Source organism: Sylvia atricapilla, chromosome 18 (assembly GCF_009819655.1).
Source record: "Sylvia atricapilla isolate bSylAtr1 chromosome 18, bSylAtr1.pri, whole genome shotgun sequence".
In the NCBI taxonomy this organism is placed as follows: Eukaryota; Metazoa; Chordata; class Aves; order Passeriformes; family Sylviidae; genus Sylvia; species Sylvia atricapilla.
The window spans coordinates 8904248-8923813 of NC_089157.1; the positions used below are offsets into that span (position 1 = coordinate 8904248).

Consider the following 19566-nt stretch of genomic DNA (forward strand, 5'->3'; position numbering starts at 1 on the left):
GGGTGATGGGACAGGAGACCTCACTGTGCTGACACTGGGCACTGCCAGCGGCAGCCCTGGCACTGGGGCTGTCTCCTGGGCTGGTTCACAGCCGCCCTCTCTCGCTCTGCCCTTCAGGCCTGGCAGGAAAATCCAGGCGAGGCGTTCAGGTTTCATCACTGTCCCCAGCGGGGGCTGGGGGTGGGGAGGGCTTGGCTGTGGATGATGCTGGCAAAGACCAAGCCCATGCCAGGAGCTGCCAGGGCTCTGGGGTCCCTGTCACAGCACCTGGGAGCCCCTGGAAGCCACATCTTGGGACCCTCACCCTGGCGTGGGCAAGGGGGGTGTTGCCTGTGCAGGTGCTGCATTTGGGGACCAGTGACCCAGTGCTGCAGCTCCCCATTGGACTGGGAGAACTGGGCTGCTGTGGTGGCCTTGCTGCTGAGCCACAGTCACGGTCTGTCCCCGCAGTGGCTCACGGTGTCCCCAGAGCAGCAGGCAGTGCTGGTGGGTGACTCCTCTGACCTGCCTGGAGCCGGTACCCAAGGCAGCACCCAGGGGTGCCCGTCCCCTCCTGGGCAGCACGGGGAGCCCTGACACCCCACTCGTGGGGACAGTGACGTGGGACAGAGTGGATTCTGCACCTGGCTGGACAAATCCTGCTCCTCATGCACAGCCCAGCTCCAGCCCCAGGCACCCAGCTTGTGCAAGAGGGACCTTCCTCCCCCCGGGGCCGGGACACGGAGCCGCCGGGGCAGAGCAGGTCCGGGGAGTCGAGCAGCACGGCAGAGTTCCCAAGGCAAGGAATGCTCCTTGTGCAAGGGATGCCAGCCATGCAAGGGACATTCCCTGCGCGGGAGATGCTCCCGGTGCCGGGGCTGAGCCCTGAGGGAGGGCTGTGCCAGCGGTGAGCACCGAGCTCCCCGGACACATCTCCCACGGGGAACAGGGTCCTGCAGCCCTCTGTGAGGGATCCGTGTGTCCTTCCCCAGCAGCGGGCCAAAGCAGAGCCCCGCTCCCCTGCGCTGCCCCAGCTCGTTCCCGGCTGCCGGGAGGAGCCGCCAGCCCTGCGGCAGGTTGGGGAGGTGACACCGCCGCTGTGACCGGAGCACCGAGGGCTCGGCGGTGGAGGCGGCGAGGGCGGGAGGAGCCCTCGGAGCCCTCGGTTTCCCACGGCTGAAGGATGCAGCGCCCGAGGAAGTGGTGGAGATCCCACATCCCACCACGGAGGAGAGTTGGGCCTCTGCTCCCAGGGGTGCTGTGCGGGGCGCAGGGAGCACTTTGGGCACAGCGGGGATGGGCTGAGTGCCAGTGGCACTGGGGAGAGCTCTCGCTCAGCGGTGCTGCCTCAGTTTCCCCATGGAAGAGGAGCGGAACCAGCCAGGCTCTCAGGGGAAGACACGAGCGCGGGCCCCTCTCTCCCACCTCCACTTCCAACCAGCTCTTTCTCAAAGCCTCTCCCCACCATCCCGGCCCCGCAGGCAGCCGAGGGCAGCCCATCCCCGTCCCCGGGGCTCTCCCGGCCGCTCCGTGCCGCAGTCAGGCAGGGTGAGCTGTCAGCGCCCATCACTCCCCGAGGACCAAATTGGCCTTGACGTTTCTCCCGAGTGCTGCTCCCTGGCTCGTGGTTTTCCCAAGGGCAGAGCAGCGCTCGCTGTCAGGGCCGGGAGAGCCAAAGGGGGGCCCAGAGGAGATGAACCCCCAGATGTTGCTGGGTGGATGGGGTAGTGTCGGAGCAGGAGCTGCTCCCTGCTCTAGGTGCGACCGGGAGATGCTGATGTGCCAAAAGTGAGGGTTGTGACCGATAAAGCTGGCCTGGAATCTGTGATTTATTTTAATTTATTTATTTTAGAAGCAGCCCCGCAGCCTGGGCTCTCCCTGTCCTCCAGATATCGCCGGTTCCCTGCCAGCTCCTGGGACAGAGCCAAGTGTGTCATGTCCCCACCTTTCCCTTGCCTTGGGGACAGGGACAGCCCCTCCTGTCATGCCGGGGGCCAGCCAGGACTCGGCGCATCCTCAGAGCCCCGGTGCCCGGGGCACTGCTCCGTGCCAGGGGTGGCAGGAGAGGAGAGCAGCAGAGGTCCTCTCTGGAGCCAGGTCTGTGCCCCCTGTCCCCCGCTGTCCCCTCTGCAGGGCTCCCTGTGCCAGGGCAGGGGCTTTCCACGGGCGCTGCAGAAGCCACACTCCAGGTGGGATCATGGAATGGTTTGGGTTGGAAGGGGATTTAAACACCATCCAGTTCCAGGCTGGAATGCCAGTTGTGCATGGTTTGGGAGAGGCGGGGGTGGCTGCAGCCCCTCCAGGTGATGGTTTCCTGAGGGGCAGCGGGTTGGGGCAGCCCATTCCCTGGCACTGCTGGCCAGGAGAGGGTTCCACTGGGAAAGGTGAGAGGCTGCAGAGAGAACCACCCGGCTTGTCCCGGTGCCCACCCGACCCAGGTGCCAGCGGGGAGTGCCAGGATTCCCTGGGGAGCTGCTCAGGCCTGGCTGAAAGGTGTCGGGAGGCGGCTGAACCCCCGGGCTGTGGGTGGGTGTCCGTGGGGTTACTGCGGAGGTTCCCGCAGCGGCCAGCGCTGGGGTTGGAGGGATCTGGGGGGACTGTGGGGACAGTGCTTTGTTCTGGCACCTTGGGGTGCCCGGACAGTGATCCCCAGCACGGGGGCTCCGGGATTGCTCCCCGCTGGCTCGGCAGAGCCGGCAGACAAAGCTGGCAGGCGCTGGCAGCAGGAGGAGGGGATGGGGCTGCCGGGAACTCGGGCTCTTCTCCCTGCCTTGCTTTTCAAAGTGCTTTTCAAGCCTTTTCTTTTCTTCTTCTCTGCTTTCAAAAGCTGCTGAGAAGCAGCAAAAGGAGCGGGCGACGGCTGAGGAAGGGCGGGGGCGATCCGTGCTCCAGGGCCGCCCCCGAGCCCGGCCGCATCCTCGGGGCTCTGCCGGCACCAAAGCGGAGGGGGCCCGTCTCTCCCAGGCAGTTTTTCAAGTTGAGTAGGTGCCTGCTCTTCCCAGCCGGGGCCAGGCCAGCCCGCGGGAGCCTTGCCGGCGGCTCCCACCAGCCGGCTGATGCTAATCCCTGCCGACTGCGCTGTCTCAGCCATCTCCGCGCTCCCGTGACGGCGTCAGGTGAGGCGAGCAGCGCTGCTCCCGTGTCCCAGCAGCCTTCCAGGACATACTCTGTCTCCACGTGAGTGGGCCGAGATGCCGCTGGGGGCTGGGGTAAACCCTCCTCCTCTTCCTCGCCTACCAAAAAACCCCACTGCTGCATCCAGAGGTGGGCCCGGGGTTTTGCCTCTGGCCTCAGTTTCTCTGTACGGAGAGTAAGGAAAATAAAATGTGCCAATAAAACGGGCTATGAAAACAGCACTGGAAGAAGCAGCACAGCCCAGGATGGAGACACAGGCATGGGTGGGATGGTGCTGGACAGCCGGGCTGGGGGCAGAGCTGTGCCCTGGGTGCCAACCCCAGCATCTCCGCAGTGCCAGCTCCGCGGTGACACCCCTTCCCTTCCCATGGAGGGAAGTGTCAGCCCCAGCTGAGCCATCCCAGGGCCCGGTGCTGCCCACCCGGTGCTGTCACAACCAGCCCACGATCAGGGACTGGAGCTCCAGAAACCTCCGGACCTCACAGCATCGTGTCCCAGCACCCGAGACCCCAAGAGTGGCGTGGCCAGAGCACCCCAGCACCCCACTCACCGCCCCCTGCCTCCCTCTGCAGAGACGCCAGATTCTCCAGAGCGGCCAAGAAACGCCGCATTAGGCAGGTTGGGGATAATCTCGCCTCTCCCGCCCCTTTTCTCCCACAAAGGTCTCGTCTTAATCCGAGCGAGCAGCAGCTGTGCAGCCCGGCGCTCTCCCTTTCAGCGCGGGGACAGTCGGTGGGGCTGGGATGAAGGTGGGATTCACCGCCAGTGCCGGGGGGGCCGCGCTGGCCGTGGAATCCACCCCTGCGGCCGTGAAATCCCCCACCAGCACCAGCGTCGGACACCTGGGGTGACCACGGACCCCCTGCCATCGTGTCCCGGCCACCGCCCACCCAGCCCACCCACGGCCCGCAGAAGGGATCGAGCAGCGGGATCGGCTGGGGACAGGGAGATGGGGGCGGTGGAGGGATGTGGGCGCACGAGTGGAACGGAGGCATCGCTGCTGCCCCGCGGTGAAGCCACCTCCTCCTGGCATCTCAGCGCGGCTCTTAATTCCCCTTAATTAATGAGAGTCGGTCACCCACCATCACCACCGCTCTGCCAGGGGCACGGCTCGCTCCTCGCTGTGTCCCCGGGGATCCCACCCGTGACCCCCGGCGGTGTGAGCCCCCACTCCGCCCACCCCTCCGTGGCCCCGGGAGGCGCCCGGCCCGTGTCCCGACCCCTCTGCTGTCCCCGATACCGCGGGCGGGGCCGGACCGGGACCGAGGGTTCCACCCCCCCACCCCCCACCCGGGTTTGAATGGAGGGCGTGGGACCGCCCCGTGACGTGGCGCCGCGCCATTGGCCCGGGCGGGGCGATGATGTCATCGCCGGGGGTGGGGGGGCGCGCTCCGTTCCGGCGCGGCGCGGCCATGGACCGGCGGCGGCGGCGGGGCCCGGGCGAGCAGGTACGGGGGGGGACACCGGGGGCTCCGGGGATCGCGGCGGCCCGGAGAGACTCGGCCCCGCTTAGCCAGGTCCGGCCCGGCTCGTCCCGGCGTGGGGCAGCCCGCGGCGCTCAGCTCGGCTATTGTCCGGCGGGCGGGCGGGGTCCCCGGCGCTGCCGCTCTCCGGTACCGGGCAGAGGGGCGGCCGGGACCCCCCGCCTCATTCCCCGCCGGGCCCTGGGGCCGCGGGGGCGCCGAGGGCTTAACAGGATGCGGAGCGCTGTTTGCCCAGCGCGGGGCACCGGCCCGGCTCAGCCCACCCCGCCCCAGCGGAGATCGGCGCCCGTTCGCCCGCGGCTCCCCCGAGCCCCGCGCCGGGCTGGCGGTGACCGGAGCTGGCGGTGACCGGAGCTGGCGGTGACCGGAGCTGGCGGCGGCCGCGGTCGGGGCGGTGGCTGCCCGCGGCCCGTCTCGGGAAGGTGGATCCTCGCCGCGCTGGAGCGGCTCCAGCGGCACCCCGGGGCTGGCCGGGGCTGGGCGCCGGCGGCTGCTGAGTCAGAGCCGCCCGAAATCCCCGTCCCGTTCATCCCCCGGTGGCTCCGGACAGGGAGCCCGGCTGCCCGCAGGCGGCTCTCCGCCCTGCTGCCCGTCGCTGAGCGGCACACACCGTGCCACGGCTGCCCCGGAGAGACCGGGCACGGGACCGGCTCCCACACCCGCTCCGGTGCCCGTGGAACTGCGGCTCTGTGGGCAGCGACCGCTCCGCGGGGCGCTGGACTCGTCCCACGCCCGCCCCGGTTTGACCCCGGCAGCAGCAGCAGTGTGAAGTATAGATGTTTCCGAGCGCCGAATCTATGGATCAGGAAGGCTGTTCCAAAGGGAGCTGGGATCTATAGAGCAGGAAAACTGTTCTAAAGGGATCGTTAATGGGCTCTGGGGGGGAAACTGAGGCACAGCGTGCCATCTCTGCAGCCAGGACAGGGCTCGCTCCCCAGCCGGGCACGCAGTAAACAAATCTGTTTTGAACGCAGCTCCCTCGGAAACCGTGGAGCGACTCCAGTTGTGGTTTAGCACGGAGGAGGCTCTGTGTTTTTGGGTCTGGGGGTGCAGAGCCAGCCTGGCCCGAACCCCGATCCCCGGGGCTCGCTCCCCGGCCCCCAGCGCCAGCCCCGCTGCCGCCGGCGTTGTGCTGACCGCGCCGCTCGCTGCCTTTGTTCGCTGGGTTTTGTCCTGAGCTCAAAGAGCCGCCGAGGGCCCCCGAGCCGGCCGGCTGCGGGCCCCGGGCCCCCGGCAGGTAGGGAGCCGTGGCCGCGCTGTGGGAAGTCTGCCTTGCTCACTTCCCGTCCAGCCCAGCGAAACCGCAGGAATTCGGAGCCCGGCGCAGGTCGGGAGGTCTGTTCAGCCCCGGTATCCTGTCGAAGCCCCGCCAGCCCCTGTTGCCAGAGACCAGGGCCAGCGAGGAGATAACCTTTCCCCCCGGAAAAGTCCCCTCCTGGCCCCTGCAGAGCCGAGGGCTGGTTCGTGGCCCCGCAGCTGGAGGATTTATGGCCCTGTGCGTGTTCTGGCGTGTCCTGCCAGTGGTTCCTCGCTGAACTCTGGCTACCTCCTGGCTGTTGGCAGTCCCTCGGGGAGCGCTTCTCTGCTCTTGGCACCGGCGGAGAGTTCCCAGCCTGGTGCTGCTCCTTGTGCCGAGAGCCCTGGTGGGAGCCGAGCTTCTCCTCCCTGCCCGTGTGCCTTCTCTCCGTGCCCGCCTCTGATGCTCGCTGGCTTTCCCCCTTCCAGAAGCCGCTCGGTGCACCCCGGGGTTGCGCTGCAGCGGCGTCCCCATGGCAGGGACAGGACCAGACCTGTCCCCACGCCGTGGTGGGGGCGGTCACCGGGGCTGCCCCCAGGGCCTGGGAAGACTCGCTGGGGAGCCCGGCCGAGGGTGTGACAGCGGCTGGGTCCCCTGCTGGGCCGGCGGTGGCAGGGTGTGATCCGTGCCCTGTCTCCTGCTGCCGTCTGCCAGGCTCCAACATCAAAGCATCAAAGGATCCCCGAGGGGCAGCGCGCTCCAAAGTGGGGCTGAGAGCAGGCGGGGTGGCCTCCCTGTCCCGTGTGTGTGACTTCTCCCTGGCCCTGGGCAGCGTGAGGGACCCGACCGGTCCGGCACAGCCCCAGCACCCAGAGCATCCTCTGATCTCGGGGTGCTGCCTGGGGGGCTCAGCACGGCGAAGCCGGGGAGCTCGTTTGGAGCCGGCTGGGCCGGCCAGGATGCTTTCCCAGCTTGGCTTTCCCAGCTTGGCTTTCCCAGCTTGGCTTTCCCAGCCTGTGAGCGGGAAGAGCTGGGGGCAGGATGCACGGGAATGTGGCTGGACTTGGCCTTGCTCCTGTGTGTGCTCATTCACTGGCCTCCTTCTCCGAGCCACTTTCACTCTGGTCCCCACGGGTGGCTGATGCTGAGCGGGATGGGATGGAGGGGATGGTGGAGGGGGTCTCGTGGGAAGCCTGAACCGTCAGGGCACGTGGCCTGTCCCAGTTCTGTGCTGGCCGCACTGTCCTACAAGCAGACATTGATTTACAGGGACAATTGTGTCCCTGGGCACTCAGGTTCTCACTCCTCAGAGCCTGTAATCCCACAGGGCTCAGAGGGCAGGTGGGAAGCAGCACAGGGCTGTCAGTACCAGTTATCCCTCTTGTCCTCGACCCGTGTGTGCAGGTCCTGTTCCCTCCCCTTGCCCCACAGCCCTGCTGGGCCTTGGCTCTGCTCTCCCCGGGATGGGCAGCTCTGCCATGTGCCTGCGAAGTCTCTCGGGTTACCAGCAGCTTCCCCTGGTAGGTGGCTGAAAAGGCAGCGATGCCTCCCTGCCCTGGTTTCCTTTGTGAAAGCGCCGGCAGCGGGATTGTCACAGGATCTGCTCTCCCCGAGGGCGAGAGGAGGAGAAAAGAGCTCTGTGTCCAGCGCCCCGGGGCCGGGCAGCGTGGGCAGGGAGGGCAGCAGTGCCCATCCGTGCTGCCATCGCCTCTTGGAGCGAAACATCGAGGGATTGAGGGAGGTTTTTGGCTGCTGTGATGAGGCCCTGCGGGGCTGGGGCGTTTAGGGGAGGGGGACAAGGGTGACGGAGCACTGCTGGCCCAGCCGGGACCGCTCCAACCTCCCGGTGGCCCCTTTGCTGCGGCTTGCAAAGTATCTCACAAATGCTGAACTTGGCCCCGAAATCTAAATACAAGGGAGGGACAGTCCCCAGATGGCCTAAATCAGCAGCACGGTTGCCTGGCCCAGCCGGGGAGCTCGCCGGGAGTGTTTGTTTTATGGAAAACCAAAGGCTGGAGGAATGCTGGCCTGGAAGGAGACGTTGGAAGGGGAAGGCGTTCGTGCCATGCACACGCGCCTGGGTGTGCAGGAGATCCCAGAGAGGCAGCGGGGTCCAGCCAGCTGCTCCTCTGTGCTGGGATGGGCTGAGGGGGGAAGGAATTCCCCTGGCTCCTGGTCTGAGGTGCAGGGAAGGGCGTGTGGCTCCTTGGTGGCTTCTCCCTGCTGCTGGGGATGAACTGAGGGTCTCTGGGTGGCCCTGGGGGCTCAGGCTGGGCCTCCCTGGGGTGGGATCCTGTACAGGGAGCGTGGCCATGTGTCCCCCGTGCTGTGCCAGGGGCACTCCTGCCCTGGCCAGGCCCATCCGGGAGCCACGCACGGCAGGGTTGGGCAATGGGACTTTGCCCCAGCATGGGGCCAGAGTCCATCCTGCCCAGACACGGCCTGCCCGAGGTCCTACTGCTCCTGTGGGGGACTGTGGGGTGTCACAGCGTGGCGGTGGGGAGGGAAGGGGGGTGCTGGCGTCCTCTGGCTGTGCTGGCAGCTGTGGAGTGGCTGCTGTGGCTCCTGGTGGTGTCCTGCCGGGCAGGACTGGGCTGTGCTGGGACCATCGCTGCCCGTGGGGCCGGGTGGGCTCCGGGAGGGGGGACGGCTCCATGGCTTCCCACCCCACGGCTCGCTCCGAGCACACACGTCCGTCCCTTCCTTTCCCTTCCCCGTGCATGTCACGGGGCGCGGTGTCGCCGGCGGTGCCCGGAGGGAGGAAGAGGGCGGCCACGAGCCCTTCCTCCCCGGCAGCCTCTCCCGGGACCACCTGGGGCTGCCTGGCGCCACGGGATGCGGCGACACCGCTACTGGCCTTGTCCCCTCCTGCGTGGCTACAGGCGCTGGGCTGGCCAGGTCGGTTGGTGGCCCCGAGGTGGCCGAGGGAAGGAGTAACGTGCCCGTTCCCATCGTGGTCAGCCAGAGCCCTGTCATTTCTGTCACCTCTGAGTCACAGAGTGACAGTGACAATGAGACGGCTGGGGGATGGTCATGCATGGACTCAGCTCTGAGAAGCAGCACGGAAGGTTTTGGGGGGCTCCAGGGCAGCAGCAAAGCTGGGTCCCCCCCACGTCCCCATCTTGCCAAGCATGAAGGGGTCCCCATCCCGGTCCCCCCGTCCCCCTGCTCTGCTGGCGGTGCCTCCCGGGGGCTCTACGCCCTCCTCACACACTTCCTGCCGTCTGTTTCCAATTCCTCCTGGCGTCTGCTCCTCCCTGCTTTCTTCCAATTAGAAAAAAATAAAAAAAATCCCAGGCATCTTCTCAGCGTGCAGCTCGCAGAGGCTGGAGCTGCCGTGCCTCGTGTGGGAGGGCTGGGGCTACACAGGGAGGGGACAGAAGGTGTCTGTGGTGTCCTGCATCTCTTTTGGTGCCCATTCATGTTGGGCACAGAACCAGGGATCATCCTGAGAGGTTTCTGGGCCCGGGTCTTTCTCCTGAGATTCTCTGTGCTCCGGGGATGGGTCTGGGGGCGCGGGGTGCTCAGGGGGGTCTGAGGATGGAATGATGTCCTGCATGGAGCTGAGCAGCTGGTGGGCACAGAAATCTGGTTGGTGGGATGAAATCCAGTGCCCGCCCACACCCCAAAGCCTGACCATGTCCCTCCTTCCTGTCCCCTAGGAGTGACCCGTCCGTGACGCTGGTGGGATCCCGGCTGTGGAGCCCCAGCTGTGAGCAGCAGGACCCAGCGTGGCACAGCCTCCCGTGGCCGCCACCATGCCCATCCTCAAGCAGCTCGTGTCCAACTCTGCGCACTCCAAGCGCCGCTCGCGGGCCGACCTGACGGCCGAGATGATCAGCGCGCCCCTGGGGGACTTCCGCCACACCATGCACGTGGGGCGGGCCGGGGACGCCTTCGGGGACACCTCCTTCCTCACCAGCAAGGCCGGGGAGCCGGTGCCCGAGGTGGGAGAGGAGCCGGGAGCCTCCAAGCCCAGCCTGCTGTCCCGCCGCTTCCGCAGCAGCAAGCGCTCGCAGTCGGTGACGCGCGGCGACCGGCGGGACATGCTGGGCTCGCTGCGGGACTCGGCGCTCTTCGTCAAGAACGCCGTGTCCCTGCCCCAGCTCAACGAGAAGGACGTGGACAGGAGCGCGGGGCAGCTGCCCAAGAGCCTCTCCTCCAGCCCCGTGAAGAAGCTGCCCGAGGAGATGAGCCCCGAAGAGCAGCAGCAGCAGCAGCGCCCGAACGGGGCGGCCGCGGGGCCGCTGAGCCCCGCTTTGGATGAGCGCGACTTCGGGGACATCACGGACCTGCCCGTGCTGGTGGCCAAGGGCGGGGCGGGCTTGAAGCACGCCGAGTCCATCATGTCCTTCCACATCGACCTGGGGCCCTCCATGCTCGGCGACGTGCTGAGCATCATGGATAAGGATCAGTGGGAGCAGGACGAAGATCCCGAGGCAGAGGAGAGCCGCGAGGAGGAGGAGGAGGAGGAGGAAGGGGAGCCTGCCCCGCCGGGCTCCCCGCTGGTGGCCGTGGCAGCCCCTCCTGGTCAGAGCCCAGCCCGTGGCGCCGGTGGCCGCAGCCCCAGGGACAGCAGCCCGGCCTCCAGCTGCACCTCGGGGCCTGAGGAGCGCAGCCCCGTCCCCAGGCCACCGAGCCAGCGGGGTGTGGCCCCAAAACGCCCCGACAAGGAGTTCTCGTTTGCTGATGAAGATGATGACGAGATCCGGGTATAAAGGCGGAGGGTCTGGTCCTCACTGCGGTTGCTTGGACGCGGGGCTGAACACCCCGAGTGGTGGCACTGGGGGAGACTGGACTCCTGCCTCGTGGCCTGTGTGTGCTGCAGCAGGACAGCGCTCTGCTCCCGGGGCCGGGGCCGTTCCTGGCGGCTGTCAGCCCCTGGAGAGCTCCAGTACTTCCTGGGAAGGGGAAGCAGACTTGATTTTGGTTCTTTCTGTTGGACTTTTGGATATTAGCTCCTTTCTCCTGCTCCCCCTGCCCGTGTAAAGCGATTTAGGATCCAACAAGACGAGCCTTTGGAGTTTTAGCCCCTTTAGTAATATATATATATTTTCCACCGTACAGTTTTTACTGTTTTCTGATTTGTACTTACCTTTCTCTACGCTCTTTTGGTTTTAACTGAGGGAAGATTTCCCGTGAGGAAGAACTTGGCTCTGGAGCTTAGAGGTGGCCTGGGACGATGGGCAGCTCCAGCTTCCTGGGTTTCTTGGGGACTTTTTGCACACCAAGAGCCTCCCAGTGTCTGTGGAAGGTGCTGGCTCCCCATCCCTTGGATGGATGGATGGTTGGTTCCATCCCAGATGCTTGACCCTCCAACCAGCCTGGGGGTCATGGGGACGCTCCCAGCCAGCTCCAGGGATGCTGATGGAAGTGTGGGTCTGTGCCCTGTGGGAGGAGCACCTGGGAGCCGCTGGAGCCAGGGAATTCCGGTGTCCTGGTGGGGCGGGGCAGTGCCGGGAGCAGGCGGCTGGAGCAGGAGGTTTTATACCGTGTATGTACAAATGCAAGGAATAAAAGGAAATGGTAGTGACCGCAGTGGCCTGACTTCCTGAGGGGTGACACGCACGGGGGGGACCTGCTGCCCAGGAAGGACCAGTGTCCCTGTGCTGCCACCAGCCCTGTCCTGCTGCCCCAACCTTCCCCGGCCATCCCTGGCCGCAGTTTGGGCACCTGCCGTGGCTGAGCTTTCTCTGCCTGAGGAAATGGGAGAGCTCCTGCTGGCCGGATCTGGCTCGGGGCTGGGGCCCTGGGGCCAGGCACCTCCTGCCAAGGGACGGCTCAGCCAACGCTGCCTTCTCCTGCTCCCTCCAGCCGGGGAGGAGGGGACGGTGCTGGGGGGGCAGGACTGGCTGTCCCTGCTCCCACGGGCCGGGGGCCAAGGGGTGCCCTGGGGGTTCCCGGCCCCGTGGGGCTGCCGTGGCCCTGGATGATCCCAGCATAGCGAGCGGGGCAGGTCACTCCCATCCCACAGCCAGCTTCCCACAGCTCAGCCACTGGGGAGATGGGGCTCTGCCAGTGCTGGGAATGACTCCTCGCTTCCAGCCCCTTGCACGGAGCTGGGCTGAGATGGGGCCAAGTGCCAGGAATGGCCCCACAGCCTTTCCCTGAGCACCGGCCAGGCTCTCCTCATCGGAGAGAGGAATGATTTATCCCCCTAAACATCTCCCAGCCCTGGGAGGGGCTGGATGCCCTTGTCTGCCCAAATGAATCTCCTTGGAGAAGCCAGGGGAGCGAGCAAACGCTGCGCCACAGTGGGGACACAATGGGGTCCTGTCCTGTCACCCTGGGCAGGGGACATTGGGCCATTGTCTGGGACAGGGAGAACAACAGCAGCTGCAGCTGGAGGCTCTGAGCTCACCAGGCTGCCTCTGCCCCGGTCACCGTGCCCCCCTGCCCTCTGCCAGGGTCCCGTGTCCCACCCCCTGAGCCAGTGATCTGGTCACTGTCACCTGGGAGGTCACCGGGCTGCTGGGGGACAGCCGCTTCCTCTTGTCCCTTAGGGACGCTGTGGCACGAAGCAGTGAGGTTTGGTCCCTGGGGTTTGGCCCCTTTTCTCCCCGGGGCTGTGGGGCGGGGAGAAGCCCTGGGGTGACACTTTACGGGCCGCCTGCCACTGTCACTTGGCCGCTGTGATCTTTGTGACGCCTGTCGGCTCCAGGCTCGGGCTCGGCAGCGCCGCGGTGCCCCGAGCTGATGGGGCAGAAAGCGTGTGCGGGGCTGCTGAGCACAGCGGGGACATGGCCCCGCTCCACGGGACAGGGCGTGGCCCCGGAACACCGGCAGGGAGCGGGGACAGGGACAGCGCCACGTGTCCTGGGCTAGTGGGGAGTGACACCGGCACTGCCAGTGTCCAGCCTCAGGCAGCAAGGCTGCACCCCCAGGCTCCCCAAACCCCTCGGTGGGCACTGTGACATCTGTCACATGCCCGGGGTGACACCTGGGCTGTCCCACCGGGCTGCTCCGTGGGTGGTGGGTGCCCAGCACCCTGCAGCACCCACGGGCAGTGCTGTGGCAGTGCTGGTCCAGTGGTTTGATGGCAAGTGACAGAATGGGAGCAGGGCTCCATCGGCCGTGTCAGCCCACGGCGCCCCAGGCGCTGAGCGTGGCCGCGGGAGCCGCGTGACGGAGCAGGGCTGGAGCTCTGGGACAAATCCAGGAGCTGCTCCACCCACGGAGCCCTGGTCATGGCCAAAATGTGCTCCAGAATGGAGCCTGGCACCCGTGAAAGTCCCAAAGCAAGGATGAAAGGGGCTTCTGGGCAGCCCAGTGAAGTGTCCCTGCCTGTGGATGGAACAAGAAGGGCTTTAAGGAGCATTCCATATGAAACCACTCCACAAGGAACCATTCCACAAGGAACCATTCCATGATTCTGTGATTTGTTGGGATGCAAGGTGTGACCGCTTGCAGGAGCCCGGGAATGTGGGTCTGTCCTGCCTGGTGCTGGAGAGCAGGCCTGGGGCTGGAGCACAGCGAGGCACACCCGGCATCCATCCCGTGCCTTTGGAATGCTCAATCCCGGCACTCCAGCCATATCTGTCTCCATTTAAGGCCTCGAAGTGAGGGGTTAACCCGGCTCACAGGCAGCCCCAGCCGAGTTTTGTGGAGGAGAAGCAGATGTGGGAGGCTGAGAGGAGCTGCCTGGGCCTGGGGCTGAGCTCCCCAGCTGCGGCACCAGGCAATCGGGGCTGCAAATTGGGATCAGATGTGGGCAACCTCCCCCTGTAAATGCAGCACTCCAGAGCTGCCTGGGCTGCTTCTGCTCTGCCTGGGGAGGAGGAGGGCTTTGGAGTGTTGCTGGGGCCCAGGGTGGCTGCAGGGACCTCCAGAGCGTGGTGTTTTCCTCGGGGAGCACCCCTGGGAGCTCTGCTTCCTTGCCTCTTCCCCTGCCTGTGCCGGGCTGGAGCAGGGATAATGCAGGAGCTGGTGACCGGCGTGGAGAAGATCAGGTTTGACTCAGAGGCTGGTGTGGAAGAGCTTGGAGCTCATCCCCTGCCCTTCCCAGGGGTGGACAGTAAGTTGGGGACAGGGCTGTGGCATTTTTGGTGGGTGACAGGGCTGCGGGAGCTTTGGGGGTTTTTCTCTCGCTTCCCTCCAACAACACCTGGGTGGTTTTTGTCCTGCCTCCGGGCACTGCTCCCTCAGGGATGCAGCTGGCAAAGCTCTTGTGGGGGCTGCAGGGTCCCCAGTGTCCCCACAGTCCCTGTACTGGGGGTGGCAGGTGAAGCCCTCCCTGCCCTAGGGCAGTGGGTGCAGGTGGGGCTGGGGCGGTGGGGACAGGCTGGCTGTGACAGGGGTGTCCCAGGTGTGCAGGGCCACCTGTGGGGCTGTGACAGAAGTGTCCCAGGTGTGCAGGGCCACCCCGGGGCACTGGGGACAGGTTGGCTGTGACACAGATGTCCCAGGTGTGCAGGGCCACCCCCGGCACGGCGGCGCCAAGCCCGCGGTGTGCAAACATTGGCTGCGAGGGCTCTGCAAGAGGGGCGACGGCTGCGACTTCCTGCACGAGTACGACGCCAGCAGGACGCGCGAGTGCTATTTCTACTCCAAGTTCGGTAGGTGCAGCCCAGGGAGCCTCTTCCCACCCCTCCTCGAGCATCTCTCGGGCCTGGCCCGGAGCAGGCGGCTGATGCCACCTCCTGACTGCGGGAAGAAGTGTCACTGTCACTCAGGGTCACAGTCCCCCCGCAGCCAAACGTGGCTGTTCGCAGGGCACACCAATTCCTTCCATCCAGCCCATCCTTGAGCCGCTCCCGTTTGGCTCGAGTGAGCATCGTCCCAAAATGTCCCACGCCTCGCTCCCGCAGGTGAGTGCGGCGACAAGGACTGTCCCTTCCTGCACGTCGCTGCCACCGCCGCCAGCCCCGCGGGCTGTCCCTGGTACGAGCGCGGCTTCTGCAGGCACGGTGAGCTGCTCGGGGCCGCAGGGAAAGGAGCCCCCACAGTCCCGGGGTGATGGCGTGTCCCTGTGAGTGTCCCCTCTGCCTGGCAGGTCCCCTGTGCAAGTACAAGCACACGAGGAGGGAGATGTGTGCCAACTACCTGGTGGGCTTCTGCCCCGAGGGACCCAAGTGCAAATTCGTGCAGTAAGTAACAGGCCAGGCTGAGGGGGCTGGAATGTGACTGGGGAGGGGGAAATCCCCTGTCTGAGGTGGCTCTGGCCTCTGCAGGGACAGGGACAAGGACACAAAAGGTCTGAGTTAAGCAAACCCCACACCCCCAGGCTGTGCTGCTGACAGCAGGGTCAGTGGTGGGTGGGCAGGGGACAGCCCCTGGTCCCTCCATGGAGGTGGCAGCTCCAGGACATCCCTGAGGGGCTGTGGGGGCACCACAGGGAGTAACTGCCTGTCCTCTGTGTCCCCTCCAGCCTCAAGGCCGGGCTGATGACCAGCAGCACAGAGCCATCCAAGGTGAGGCTGTTTTCCCTGTGCCCACGGGGGTGATGCCCCAGTTCCTGTGGGGCAGCAGCTGCCAATGTCCCCTCCTGTCCCCTTTTTTCTCCCCTCCAGCAAGGTGCATGTCCATGGGGGCTGGTACAGCGGGATCTGGCTGCTGCAGAGAGGGGAGCTGAGGACGTGCCACCCAAGGAGACACCTCCATGTGGCACCCAGCACCTGCCAGCTCACCTGTGGGACACCAGTGGCTGTCCCCTGAGCCCACAGAGCCTGCTGGAAGGAGGCACCTGCTCCAAGGTGAGAGGTTTTGGAGAACAGGAGGGCTGGGAGCAGCCTTGGAGAGAGGGTGAGGGGCAGCAGGTGCTGTGGGGATTCCCAGAACAGCCTCTGACTGGAAATTGTGGTTTTTTCCTTGTGTTACTTGGAGCTGGGGTGGGAATCAGCAGAGCAAGGTATTTCAGTGGTAATAACCCTGGGAATAACAAATCCTTCTGGGTCAGTGGTCTGGTGTAGCTGGAAGTCTCGGGGTGCTGTTTCCACGATCCCATTCCATTGGGAACAGGGTCAAAACCCCGTGTGGGAACGTGACTGATGCAGCACAAACCCCTTCCCTGTGTCCCCAGAGCAGAGCAGCCAGCCCCTGTGCCACTGAGGGCGGCAGGACTCCGCTGGAAATGCTGCTGGGAAAGTGACTCCAGGGAAGGAGGAGGCCACACGGGACACGATGGACACGGAGCACAAACCCAGCCGGGTTTGCCCAGCACCAGCTCACAGTTGGCACAGGCAGCACAGGAATCACTTCATGCCATGAAAATCGGGACTTCCCACAGCTGGCTGCTCCCCCTGGCACTGCAGGCCGGGGCAGCAGCAGCATTCCCAAGGTTTGAAGGGGTGCAGCACTGGCTGGTGCCAGGATCCTGGGCACAGGGCTGAGGAGGTGCTCATCCCTTGGGAAGGGGGCACAAAGCACCACGTTTCCAGATCACAACCCGAGCAGGAAAGGAAAATCCACACAGGTTTTTATTGCTGGTGAGAGAGTTTTTGGTGCAACACTTGTGTCACGGCACTACCGCAGAATAAAGAGCTCAGACTTTTAATACTTTTAATTCTTGGCTGCTCTTTTTGCCCTTCATGCCTGCAACATGACCAAACCCTTTCCCAGACATGTCTGGGAATGGCAGGCTGCAACTAGCACTCCTGACTGTCCTGGTTTGCCTGCTGCAGGCATGGCTTTGCCCTTTGGGCACGACAGCTCATCCCGTGGATTTTTCTTCCTCAGAATTAGGGCTCTGTGGTCTGAGCTGCTCCTCCAGAGCCCTCACACAGGTCCTGGCCAGCCCCATCAGTACAAGGAGTGAGTACAAACTGGGCTAGGCCAGCTGTGTGATTTAGAAAATGGGTGTTGGGGTTGAAATTCACCTTGCTAGGACACTCAGCTATGGCAGAATTGTCACATAATCTCTAATGACAGCTCAGGACAAGGTGGTGTCCCCTGTCCCCAGTCAAGGCTGTGACTCTGCAGCCTCCAGGAGCTCTGCTGCCCACACAGATCTATCAGGATGCCTCCAAAGCTTTCTCATTTCACTACCGCAAGCTGCCTGACCCACACAGGGGTGACCACAGGCTGTCCCTGTCACCTCTCTGCTACACAAGCTGACCTGCAAAGTGGCCCCTCCTCAGCTCCAGCCCCAGCCAGGCTCCTGCTGCTGGAATTCCTGCTGGGATCCTGGTCCTGGGTGCTTTCCTGCCTCCCAGAGAGCTGTGGCTCTTCCTTGGGTGCTGCTCCAGCTCCTTCAGTGGTATTTTCGCCAGCGGTGCCTCTCTGGAAAAGCAGGGACAAAACCACCCCAGTGTCAGCAGAGGGATCTGTTTAGGGCTCCAGTTGGGATAAGGAGCCTGAGTGTGGCTTCTCTACCATCCAAACACCAGCAAACCCCTTGTCATTTGTCAGGAAAAGCAGCAACAGGAGCTCCCGGTGGAACATCTCCTCCCTCTGCCCCGTGGAGGTTTTTCCAAGTGCTCCTGACAATCCTGCTGCTCTCCAGGGAGTCAGCAACTGCTGTCAGCACTTTTATTAACCAAATTCCTCTGCCCACCTAGACAATCCTGCTCTCTGAGCTCTGGTATTAATCTTAAATGGGGAGTATTAAAATAATTTCATTTAAATTATTCTGGAGTTTTAATTGACAGGAATTCTAAACAGACTTTTCAAGTGCTGCAAAAGGGAGAATTCCTGAAACAGGAGAGCCCAAGGAAGTCTTACTGAGGTGCTGATAGTTCCAGCCATAGCTGAGCAGGCAGTACCCAGCCAGGAGCATGGAGATTCCAGCAGGTCCCCCCTGCCTCACGTGGATGTACTTGGCACAATAACTGCTCCAGGCTGTTGGGAGAGAAAGGTAAGTGAGAAATCATGGGCTGGTCTTGGGAAATTCACTGTTTCCATGCAACTTTACCAAGCGAAAACGTTGGGGATGTTTGTTTAGTCCCACTGCCTGAGGGCAGGGATAGATGGGAAAGAATTGTTCCTTGTGAGGGAGGTGAGGCCCTGGCACAGGGTTCCCAGAGCAGCTGTGGCTGCCCCTGGATCCCTCAGAGTGTCCAAGGCCAGGCTGGATGGGGTCTGGAGCCACCTTGGGACAGTGGAAAGTGTCCCTGCCCACAGCAGGGGATGGCACTGGATCATCTTTATGGTCCTCCCCAAACCATTCCATGATTTGTGCCTTGTAAAGAAACAGGCTGGCTACTTGGACCAGCAAAACAAATCAGGGAAGCGGGATGGATCTGCCCCAAAAGCCAGGAATTCTCACCTCTCTGCACTGCTCCCAGCAGCCCCTGGGGAGAGAAGTTGCAGGTGCTGATCCAGGTGTGCAGCTCCCCCAGCCTCACCTCCATCAGGGGCCTCTCCGAGAGGGGACCTGCAGGTGACAAGTCACAGTGGTCACAGTGTGGTGTCTGTGCTGCCAGGGGAGCAGGGAGCTGGGCTGGGATGTGGAATTTGGGCTTGGGAAAGGAGAGGGAAATCTCCTGTCCCATGAAGTGAGCAAGAACCTGATTCCAGGCTCCACAAAAACATTGATCATTGGTTTTGCAGGCTGAAGGAGACCCAGTTAAACCACCCTGGATTCTCCTGGATCCTTCCCTGGGCAAGCCCAGCAGCTCAGCGTTCCCTAGCCCTCCTCTTCCCATTCCCAGCTGCCACTCCAGCAAATCCCAGCAGGGAGATCTTCGTTACCTTGTTGCCCCTGTGCCAAACCACCCTTGGGTGTCTCCGCAGCGATCCTCACATCCTCATGGAAACGCTTCCCTGGAAAAATCCTCAGCCCTTCATAATCAGGATACAAGTCTGGAAACCACTCCAAGCCCGTGGGGCTCCTGCCAGAGGCCCGGGATGAGCAGGTTGGCTGCATTTGGGGCGTGTGGAGCAGAGCCAGGCTCAGGACAGGCTCGGGCGCTCCCTCCCCGCCGGCCCGCGGCCTCTGCAGGCTGCTGAGCTCATTTTTGGATGGCCCCTGGCCTCCGAACGCCTCCGTCAGTGACAGATGGAGCTTCTCGGGATGCAAAGCACACACGGGGGGTTTAGATCCCCCCCGAAATTCCAGGTGCACCTGCTCCTCTCCTGCCGTGAATTTGTCTCTTCCCTCCTGCTGGACGAGGTCACCGGGGCTATTTCTGCTTTCAGGGGGCTCTTGAAGCACTTTTGTTGCCTTTAAACTGCTTTTTTCTCCCTTGGAGCTCCCAGCCCCGTTCCTCACGGCTCCCTGGCTCCGAGTCTCCTCGCTCTTGGATTTTTGGGCAGTTTTGCGGCGCTGCGGGTGAGGAGCGGGGCCGGGCTCCTTCCCTTCCCCGCGGCTCCCCGCCCTGCTCCGGGGCTCCTTGTCCCTGACCACCCTGGCTCGGTTCTTCTCGATCACCACCTTCACCCCTTTCTGCAGCAGCTTGGGGACACCCTCCACCTCCTCGGGGTGCAGATCCAGGCTCCTGGCCACGTCCCGCAGCGCCCGCGAGCGGCTCCCGGAGGCGGCGGGGCCTCGGCCGGTGCCGGGATGAGGCGCTGCGCTGGGCCCCGCGGCGCTGCCGCTCCGAGGGCCGGTTCCCAGCACCGCTGCCGGTGCGCTGGCCGGTTTCGGGCGGGGCTCGCTGCCCGGGGGCGACGGCGGCGCGGCCTTGCAGTGCGGGAGGTGAGCGCGGAGCCGCTTGAAGGGCCGCCCGCAGTACGGGCACAGCTCCTGGCCCGGCGCCGCCCCCGCCGCCATCACCGCGCCGCGCGCCCCTTCCTCAGTGACGTCACAACAAGCGACGCCGCCGCCCGCCCCCGCGGCGCGCCGCTGTGACGTCA

The 19566-nt window shown here is 64.5% G+C and overlaps 3 protein-coding genes across 3 annotated transcripts; 2 read left to right on the forward strand and 1 right to left on the reverse strand.

Annotated features, from left to right (window-relative positions):
* Positions 1 to 4494: 4494 nt before the first annotated feature.
* On the forward strand, positions 4495 to 11373 carry CDC42EP4 (CDC42 effector protein 4). Its single transcript, XM_066332319.1, has 2 exons — positions 4495 to 4562; positions 9498 to 11373. Exon 2 carries the CDS (start codon positions 9594 to 9596, stop codon positions 10551 to 10553), a length of 960 nt encoding a protein of 319 aa, XP_066188416.1. The 5' UTR covers positions 4495 to 4562; positions 9498 to 9593; the 3' UTR covers positions 10554 to 11373.
* A 2368-nt stretch (positions 11374 to 13741) lies between these two features.
* Positions 13742 to 15924, forward strand: CPSF4L (cleavage and polyadenylation specific factor 4 like). Its single transcript, XM_066332321.1, has 7 exons — positions 13742 to 13849; positions 14241 to 14390; positions 14643 to 14741; positions 14828 to 14921; positions 15203 to 15245; positions 15345 to 15527; positions 15854 to 15924. The coding sequence occupies exons 1-7, from the start codon at positions 13750 to 13752 to the stop codon at positions 15920 to 15922; spliced, it is 738 nt and encodes a 245-aa protein (XP_066188418.1). The 5' UTR covers positions 13742 to 13749; the 3' UTR covers positions 15923 to 15924.
* Positions 15925 to 16219: 295 nt separating this feature from the next.
* Positions 16220 to 19499, reverse strand: MTNAP1 (mitochondrial nucleoid associated protein 1). The gene is made up of 4 exons (XM_066332320.1): positions 18463 to 19499; positions 18038 to 18145; positions 17494 to 17610; positions 16220 to 17052 (listed from the first exon to the last, which is right to left on the reverse strand). Exons 1-4 carry the CDS (start codon positions 19481 to 19483, stop codon positions 17024 to 17026), a joined length of 1275 nt encoding a protein of 424 aa, XP_066188417.1. The 5' UTR covers positions 19484 to 19499; the 3' UTR covers positions 16220 to 17023.
* Positions 19500 to 19566: the final 67 nt, after the last annotated feature.

Coding starts and splice junctions, on each gene's coding strand:
- CDC42EP4 (XM_066332319.1), top strand. CDS start 9,594: ATGCCCATCCTCAAGCAGCTCGTGTCCAACTCTGCGCACTCCAAGCGC.
- CPSF4L (XM_066332321.1), top strand. CDS start 13,750: ATGCAGGAGCTGGTGACCGGCGTGGAGAAGATCAGGTTTGACTCAGAG. Junction 14,742..14,827: donor GCGCGGCTTCTGCAGGCACG/GTGAGCTGCTCG, acceptor TCTGCCTGGCAG/GTCCCCTGTGCAAGTACAAG. Junction 15,246..15,344: donor GCAGCACAGAGCCATCCAAG/GTGAGGCTGTTT, acceptor TCTCCCCTCCAG/CAAGGTGCATGTCCATGGGG.
- MTNAP1 (XM_066332320.1), bottom strand. CDS start 19,483: ATGGCGGCGGGGGCGGCGCCGGGCCAGGAGCTGTGCCCGTACTGCGGG. Junction 18,146..18,462: donor TTTGGCACAGGGGCAACAAG/GTAACGAAGATC, acceptor TGTCACCTGCAG/GTCCCCTCTCGGAGAGGCCC. Junction 17,611..18,037: donor GCTGGGAGCAGTGCAGAGAG/GTGAGAATTCCT, acceptor CTCTCCCAACAG/CCTGGAGCAGTTATTGTGCC.